Source organism: Prinia subflava, chromosome 2, assembly GCF_021018805.1.
Source record: "Prinia subflava isolate CZ2003 ecotype Zambia chromosome 2, Cam_Psub_1.2, whole genome shotgun sequence".
Taxonomy (NCBI): Eukaryota; Metazoa; Chordata; class Aves; order Passeriformes; family Cisticolidae; genus Prinia; species Prinia subflava.
The window spans coordinates 94,759,941-94,769,622 of record NC_086248.1 but is presented as its reverse complement, the minus strand read 5'-3'; the positions used below and the strand labels follow the sequence as shown (position 1 = coordinate 94,769,622).

The 9,682-nt window shown below is 40.9% G+C and overlaps 1 protein-coding gene across 1 annotated transcript in view; it reads right to left on the bottom strand.

Annotated features, from left to right (window-relative positions):
- Positions 1-5,382: 5,382 nt before the first annotated feature.
- Positions 5,383-9,682, bottom strand: part of TGFB2 (transforming growth factor beta 2) — a 59,443-nt gene continuing 55,143 nt past the window's right edge. Inside the window, exon 7 of the mRNA XM_063391060.1 lies at positions 5,383-8,897. Coding sequence (XP_063247130.1) covers positions 8,739-8,897 — 159 coding nt within the window. The 3' untranslated portion in view covers positions 5,383-8,738. The remainder of the gene's footprint in view (positions 8,898-9,682) is intronic.

Genomic DNA, 9,682 nt, shown 5'->3' with positions numbered 1-9,682 from the left:
AGAGGCACAGAGAAAAGGCCTTTCCTCTGGAAAGTGCATATTCTCCATTGAAAAGCTACAAAGAACAAAACTTCACTCCATGGTCTGCTTTGGTAACTCTGCAAACTCAAGTAGATGTTGCTGTGTTAATTCAACACAGCTCTTGGTTTCATGTATTTCTTTACAGTCAGGAACCCTAGAAGTCTGCTTTCATGTTTGAAATGAAGGCTGATATACTCACCTGACTGTGACCCCAACAAACTAGAGTGCAAATGACTGAATTCTGCTCTCAAGCTGAGCTGTGTGTGATTGAAAAGTATAAGGCAAACATACTTACCTGTTACTCTCAGAAGTCAAAGATATCTCAGCAAAGCCTGATAAAACTGTGTAGACAAATTTATCTCTGGGCTGGATTCCAATATCAAAAGGTCAGACTGAAAACTATTTGAGAGGACTATAAGCAACTGAAAAGGATAGTTTTCCCCAGGCTATAGTTATATATTACATCCATGCAATAAATACAGCACAAGAATTGATTCCAGCATTATAGAATGTTATTTTCAATGCTGCTGGATGAGATAAAAATGGCAGCAACACCTTGCAAAATATACCAGTTTAAATGATAGTAAGATCAATTTCCTCCTCCAGAAGACTGCCAGGTTCATTATCTTTCCAGATTTCAAATATAAGCTCAAACGTGCGATAGAAATGCCCTCTTGCAGGCTACTGTGGCAATCAGTGTTCAAACACTTCACAAACACACATGCTTTGTGTGAAGGCTCTAGTAAAACAGCAAACAGAGCCTGACTATTCTTAGACAAATTACTTTAAGGCCTAGTTTGTCCCTTGTTGAAATAATTGTGCTGTAGTAAAGCTGAAGTAAGAGAGCTGGGAATAAGACCAGCCAGTTCAACTCTGTTGCCTCCAAAAGTAATTTCCTGCATCCAGCAACACAAGTTACAAACCCAAACTGCTATCGTGGAGTAACCCAGATGAGAATCAGCCTCTGAAATTTCCTTTTTTCCTCCCTAGGGCCATACAGAAGGACTGCGAAGAATACATGTACTGAAACTGCCTCGATAGTGCAAAGTTACTTAGCAAATAGAGGGAGTGGCTTATGAATACAGAAAAAAATATATAAACATTGCAGCCCAGTGTACACTTTAAAGAGGTCTTTATATACACCACTTTAATCTATGTATCCACAGAAATGGATCAAGCATGACTTGATTCTTTCCTTTTTCATTAAGTACATTCTTGCTTGCAAGTGTGTTGTGAGTTTAAACCCAGCTGGAGATGAGGCACCACACAACTGCTCACTCAACCCCCCCTCACCCTGGTGGAATGGGAAGGAGAATCCAAGTGACACTTGTATGTTGAGATAAGAACAGTTTAATGGTTGAAAATAAAGTAAAATACAATAATAATGGCAAATGATAATACTGTCAATAAAAGTGAAAAAACAAGTCATGCACAATAGAATTGTTCACCACCTGCTGACCGATGCCAGACCCCCTTCCTGAACCCAGACTGGCTGCCCTTCCAGGTAACTCTCCCCAGCTGATATACTGGGAAGGATGTTCTATGATGTGCAATATCCCTTTGGTCAGTATAGGTCACCTGGCCCAGCTGTGCTCCCTCCTAGTTTCTTTTGCTCACCTCCTCACAGGCAGAGCATGAGACAAGGGGAAATAGTAGTCCTTGCCCTAGGATAAACACGATTTAGCTCAAAGCCCAAAGCATCAGTGAGTTGTCAACACCGTTCTCATTCTGAACCCAAAACACAGCACTTTAACAGCTACTGAGGAGAAATTTACTCGAACTAAACCCCAGGACAACAGGGTTTTCCTCTCTGCAAAACATGACTCACATTTTTGCATATACATATTTGTCGGCTTCTGAGGATAAATTTCCCCTGGCATGGGTGAGAGTCCTGGATCCCTCCTACACTGCTCACAGTACTTACAGTGGGGGAGGAGGCCTGATCAGTGAGAGAGTTCTTTGAATGAGTCCGTGAGTATCTTGTGGAGATCAAAACAGAGTATTTTTGCATTTACATGGATAACCCATTGTTGAGAGTGCATTTGAGGTCCTGTTTTGTGCACAGCCTGCAGATCATCTGGTGTGTTACAGCACTGCTTTAAGGGACCAGGAACTATAGAAACCCAGGGGTTTAATGTTTGAGATCTCCTCCTCAGTCCTTGGGATACTTGCTGAGATTTTGACTATTTGATAGACACCATCTGTTACCGCAAAACTTTTAACACTAAAATAAGAGATAGAGGCCAGGAGAACAGCAAGGGGTGCTTAGCTACAGGAAAAGTTAATTAAGGTTTCGTTAACAGCTCATTTAAATTATGTCTCCTGACTGCTAATGATCTTAAAATGTATCAGTGACTTTCAGTTATTCCTAGGTAAATTCCTACTTCCCTAAAGATACCTCTTTTCTTAAAGCATGAGAAATGGGAATGGCCCTTTGTGCTATGGAAGCAGTCCAAAGCAAAAAGTACAACAAAAACTAGTCCAGTTTTCCTGTGGTGTTATGTAGGGCCTACACTTATGCTGACAAAAACCTTCTGTTGTGTTCATCTTTCCTGCTCTGCTTTCTGCGACCCAAGCTTGTGTACATCAGTTGGCTGGATCTGACACTCAGGATCTGCAGTGATTCACCTTCTGTGTTATACATCATAGCTGGGTATCAAGGTGGAAAATGTCAGTTCATTTGCTTATTTACAGTCTTCTGGTGCCTTTTTTTTTTTTTTTTTTTTAATGGTAACTGAGGGTTTCATAGAAGAAGCAAAGGAAATAATATATTTTAGAGCATCTCCAAATGCAGCTTTCCCTCCCAACTGTTCACAAATTGATCCAGACCACCTCTTTGAGAACAGGTTACACACTGCAGAGGAATGCATAACTTGCCCATGAACTGCTGCATATTTTTTCTTATATTTACATTTTTCCAAAGGGAAAAAAGAAGAAGACTTTTTTTCCCAGATAAAGATATTTTCTGCTTTTGATGGATGAAATTAAGTCTGCATATCCTTGGAGACTGCCAACAAGTTTAAACCAGGAACTGGAATGAAGCCATTAATTCATTTCATGTGGGTTCCATCAGATGGCAAAAAACCATCACACAGACCCATAATGCTGATCTTTAAATCACTGAAGAATGAGGTGACCTGCACACTCCCAGCTCTCTGGGAAACACCTTGATGCATAGAGACGTTTTGACTGTTTCCAACTGTCATTCCTACGAGTAGCAATTATATCTATGTGTCTTTGTTCTTGGAAGAAAAAACTAAGCTGTGAGACTTGCATCTGGCACACTCAGAGCAGCCCCAGTGCAAGAACTCCTGACATACTGAGCTCAAAGCCTCCCACACCCCAGCAACAACTTTGGTGATCAAGGTTTGGTTATAAACCAGTTGCAGAGATTTGACCTAACTGAATTTCATAAAAGTGATTCAGGTTTGAACACTACCTCAGAGTCCCAGCCACCTGATTTTTGATCCAATGTGTACTCACATATTAACATTTTGGTTGCATCCATCTCAGATTGGCTGGATCAAACAGTATGTGGGACCTCATGGTGTACTTCACTGAACAAGAGACTCTGGTGCCCTTTGCCCTTTTTTATCTTGTTCCCTTTCTTGTAGCAAGCATTTTTTGAATGAGTTTGTCAATCATTAAATCAGGACCTGCCTATAGTATTTGCAAACAGTGCTGAGACCCAAAGATCAATGATCACTGACCCCTCTTCCTGCAATCATCTTGGTTTGGCACTAAAACACCCCCTTTATAGGAAATATTTGTTTCTTGGACCACCATATGGTTGAAGAAAGGTTTATACCCCAGGGGTTCTGTATTAGATTCCAGCAGGTTACTTCATTAAATGAGCATATCAAATTTGATTGGAAGTTCTCATCAGCTTTCTGTTCCATTTAATTTTATTTTTATACAGATGAAGAAATTACTGTTACACCCATACCCACTGACAAGCCAACTACATTACTTCACATCTACTTTATAACCACATATAATTACATAACCTCTTGGTTTATTTTCTTCCAGAACTCATGGCTCCTCACAGAATCTGTTCTGTCTGAACTAAGAGGCAGATTTTGGCCTAAAAAATGGTTTTCAAGACATTTACATGGTTTGGGTTTTTTCCTTTATTGAATATTCCACATTTATTAACCACAATTTGATTCAAGCACAGTAAGGGCTTCACTAATACAGTCTGGAGAGGCTGTGTTAACAAAAGGAAGACAAGCCCAGCATCAAAATATTCTGCATAAATCTCATTATCATGGGAGACTTTCCATCTTTTCAGCCTCATGCTGTAAAATCTCTTTTAGCACGATGTTCCCACCACTTTGTTCCTCTTCAGTCACAGGCACCATGACCACTTTCTCAGCTACGATTTCCAATCAGCATTCCTCCTCAAACCCTCCTGTTCTTCACTGACTTCATGAATACAGCAGACAGGGCTGCAAAGTATTCTCACCTCAAGGCAGTGTGAGGGCTTCTTTGGATAAGAATGAGGCTGGAGGATGACATTCATGTCAAAGCACAGAGCTGGGTAGCTAAAAATAGACGGAATAAAAATTGGAATCTGGAAAATTTTGAAGGACTATAGTTCTGTGCCTGTGCAAACTCACTGAAATCAATTAAGGCTGGAGCATAACCATGGTGGAATCGCCCTTAAGATTGTTTTTAATGCTCATCCCAAGTTACATTCTTAAACATATTGACAGACCACAGAGTCCATTTGTTATAATTTATCACAATAATCCTAAACAATCTGGCATAAACATGCTCTTTCATTCAAGCCAAGAAATGCTATGCACTCCTTTAGATCCCAGAGAAGGCACCAGGAGGAGCAGTCCCTGGTCTGGGAGAATTTTCATATATAATTTTATCAACTTTAAAAGCAATGATTCAATCCTGAAGTCCTTCCTACCAGCAGTTTTATTTATTTAAGTGACTAGAGCCTGATAAAGAAAAGCTGCCATTCCAAGCTCCTTAATTCTTATTTGCTTAGATAATGCAATTGCATATTGCAGAGTGCATGGAAATAGACAACAAACCAGAGAATCCTATTTTCTGTCAAAAAACACTTCCAAGTGCCCCACGGCTGCTCCTGGCAAACTGATACAACTGAGGCAATTGTCTACAGACCAAGACATCCACTACAATGACAGAGGGGAGAGCAACCCCCATAGCAGATATGATCCACCCTCACCCTGGATGGATGTTCCTCACCTCAGCCTGCGATGGACCACATCAAGGTCACACATGCCAAAATTCCACACCAAATCAGACTTTGCAGGGATTTAACATTCCAGAGCTGAGGAATTGCCTGTGCCAGAAGAACACTGCCATACGAAAGCAACACCAGCATACAATTGAAATAATTTATTTACCACTAGAGCACCACAAAAACAGACATACAATGTGTTAAAATACAGAGTAATCAATCACCAAAGTACAACACAGCTGTCCTTTAAGTTCCTTTTTTTTTTCTCTCCTTGAAACCATGCCAACCATACAGTTGTATTGATGCTAAACACAAAAGAAGTGCTGTCCTACCCCACCCAGCTAAGTGCTAAGATTCCCCCTCAGCCCCAGTCAGCCCTTGGGTCTGATCTTTCAAGATGCTGAACACTTCCCATCAGTTCTCAGGGACTTTGCTCAGACAGCAGCAATCACCTTGCCAAAATAAGGCCCTGTAGCACAAAGTCCTTGAGCTGTTGCAGACCCATCTGAAGATCATGGGAGGGGTATTTACACCAGACCTGAGAGGTGCCAAGGACTCACATTACCCCATCCTGCAGAGGGGAATTTCAGCCATGAGTTCTGCATATTGTAGGATCAGGCCTACCACCCTTGGTAATTAAAGGGAAATACATGCCTAATGAACAACAACAATCAAAAAACTGTAGGAGCTTTGAAATAGAGAGTTTCAAATATTACCAGTGCATTTTGAGGAAAACTAGAAATTAAAAATAAATTGATCCTGGGGCAATGACTCACAGAAATAGTGTTTTATGCTTAGCAAAAGCTCCAAATACAAGTCCAAATTTTCAGCTGCACCCAGCACACAATGAGTATAGTTGGACAACTATGCTATCTCCCATTCCACTTTTTCAAAACTGGTTTTGAGCTGCATTCCTGTATCAGAGAACTGCAACATTTAAGATTTGTAAAATGTGCTTACCCTTGTCTTCTCTCCTGTCCAACAAAAATACAGTTCTCATACTGAACCTGATAAAACTAATTTTGCTGTTGTTATACAGCAAAATCCAGAGTATGTATTACCCTGAGGAGTTTCACTGAGTTCAGTGCATCTTCTCACTGGAGTTAGTCTGGCTCACGCAAGTGTTAGCAGGACAGATTCTTCACCTGTTCACCTCAGCTCACTAACTAAATAAGAAGCCTAACATACCTTCTTCTCCTGAGCCAGTGGGTGGGATTAGATCATCTCTGGAGCTATGTTCCCATGTAGGCAATAAGCACAGGCTCCAAAGAAGTCCTGAGGAGCTGCCTGTGCAAACCACCATGGCACCTCAGTTTTACACCAGTATTCTGCTGAAGCCAAAGAAACTGCACTTCTTAAAACTGGAGCTGGCAACACCAAGCTCAGGAGTGTCCTCCCAGCACTGCTCAGGACAATGGCAGAAAATGTCCTTCTCATCCAAGTAGAATGCTTGCATTGCAAGTTTCCAGCTTTGCTCTGCAGAAGCATTCATCACGTGAAATGAAATGATTGTGCCTTCTTCAGAATTCTTTTTACTCTTGTTTAGGTTGGGGCTTTTTTAAAATGAAGTATGTGACGGGATTTTTTTCTTTTTACTCCTCCACAATATGAAAACGTGCAACAACAACAGAACCCTAGGAACCCCCATGTTCCTTTTTCGTTGTTATTTTTTTTTTAAGAAGCTTTAATGTGAACTCAATTGAGAAAAAAAATTGGTAAACTTGAAAAAAGAGATCAAGGGTCTGATCCTGCCAATCCTCACACATATTCCAACAGCCTAAAGGGCCCTAGAGGCAGAGCTCTGGTACCTGCAGCAGGAGCAGCCCCACGAAGCCCCACGGGGGACCGAGCTCCTGCGTGCCAGGCCGATGCATCCGAGCGCGCTCCGTGCCCGCCCCGCGCGGGGCATCGCCGCGGCAGCCGCTCCCTACGGCCTCCTGCACGTGGATGAGTGGGGAATGTCATTCCCTGCAAGGGTTTGCCTGGCCTCAGCCAGGCTGGGACTTCTCTCCTCCCGACACCTCGCTCCCTGCCCATCTGTTTGAATGCCTACGGCCGAAAGAAAACGGGAAGGGCCAGGAATGCGAACCGCATCGCGATCCAAGCGTTACGGACGGGGACAACTGGAGGAGGAGAGGAGGAGCAGGGTGGGAGAGGGCTTTAATCCATCCTTTTTTATGAAACAGAGAAACAAATGGAGTCAGGTAGCTTATGTCATAATGATGAACAATATACAAAGCACATGTATAGCAATTATTATAAAACATGTATTTGTAGTGCAAGTCAAAATATAGGGACTCTACTCATACTGGCCAGCTAGAGGGAAACACATGATTCTGAGTGATCAAAAAGAGCCCCAAATTCAAATTCAGTCATGAGAGCTGACAGTATTACAGAGTACAAAAATATGGTGAAAATTTACACATTACACATAAAGTACGTAATTTTTTAATAGTTTACAAATAGAGATCTACAGATATGTTTCCAATTAAGCTGGCTTTTACTACCCACCTATTGTAATACTCTAGGTATGGTTACATATACCAAAAGAACAAAAAAATTCCCATAGCATAGCTATACAGCAACATATTAAGGTCTGAAGATTAGACCAGTACATGTTAAATATTTCACTGGTTTACTAAACTGACATTTTAAATCATTTACAGTAAAAAAAAATCTTATAGACTTGTCTTTCAGACTGAAACAGAGTGTCCTTTATTAGTAAATTATTCAGTATTTAAAACAAGGGTTTGAGACCTTACAAGAAGTCTCTCTAGGCAGCTGGCATGAAAAAAGGTATTTTAAAGGCAGAGTTTGTCAGTAATGTAATAACTGATTTCTATTTTAATCGAACTAAACTAACCATTACTTTTCTGATTCTTTTGAGCTTGTGTTCCTTTAGGCTTTATATGTATTTCTGGCAGCTTATTTGGTCTCCACTTTGTCCACATTGGCTTGGTTTTCGTTTTCCCAATGGCGATACAGAAATGTTCATTTGATAGTTTTTACACACAAATAAATAATGCACTGTTAACTCTATAGCTAAGAGGAATGGGGAGGATGCCTATTGCGTAACAATACAGAGAGATCAAGTAAGGCACGGGACAGGTACAGCAACTCCACTTCATGGGATTTTCCTGTTTTTTTCCTTTCACATAGTAACACTAACAAATTTCTTCCAGTGTTTATTTTTTAAAAGGTTTCTTTTTTCTTTAACTTCGCTTCTTGTCTATCTCACACTATGTGTAGGTGAAATGTAGGAAAAAGCCTTCAATGTTTTGCTTCAGATGCCAGTTTAAAAAAAAAACAACAAAACAAACTTTCAAACAGTTCAGACTAGTACCGCTTTTTTTTTCTTCTTTTTTTCCTTTTAACACTGATGAACCCAGGTTTTTATTTTTCTTTCTCTCCTTCTCATTCTCTCATTCTTTTTTTTCCTTGGTTATCTTTTTTTTTTTTTTTTTAATAAACACACGTCATGCTGTTTCAGGGATATCCTTTAGCTGCACTTGCAAGACTTTACAATCATGTTGGACAGCTGTTCGATTTTGGGTGTTTTTCCAATGTAGTAGAGGATGGTGAGGGGTTCCAAATCCTGGGACACACAGCATGGAGAAGCTGAAGCTTCTGGATTTATGGTGTTATACAAGCTGAGTACCTAGAAGGAGAAACCAAAAAAGACAGATTAAGGCCGCTACCTCTAATGAACAAACTGTTTTCTGCATCTCTTCATCTCACAGCACCTGAGAGAATGCCCACTGAAAGCAGTATGAAGATTCCTAGATTTTAGGGGTTTTTTTACACTTTTCCACTTCAATCTGGTGTGCACAATATCCCCGAATTTCCTAAGGCTTTGTCCATACGGTCTTAAGCCTCAAAGCAGGTACATACCTGGAGTCTGCCTCCAAAGTGTTGCCCTTTGAATCAACAGGCACATTATATATATATGAGTACAGAGGAAAATGAAAGGTTTTTTATCTATTTCTTCAGGTTACCATTTGCTGTTTACAGGATTTTGGATCTACAAGTGACCCAAGAGAAAAGAGACCTCTTCAGAGCATAGGCACTCCTCTCCTTTTACCCTCTGGCTGTGTTAATTAAGTCCACTAATGCCACCTTGCAAGCACCAGGACTCAAGGTGCATTTACTCCTGCTGAGATTCATGGAGCTGTCACCTATGTCAGCCTGGATTCCTATGCATGGTTCTCTGCAAGGGAAGTATGTAGGGCTAGCCACTGATGATGCATAGGTGCTTCTGAGCATGCCATTAATGCCTTAGCCAAACACCAAGTGACCTTTTCCTAGAACTTCCACACAACATTTGCAGCTTAGACAGACAGAAGATCTGTTCAGGACAGCAACACTAACTACTTTATTAGGCAACTTCTGGCTCCTTGGGCAATTATCCAAACCACTTATTTGTGACCATGACAGTTACCCTTC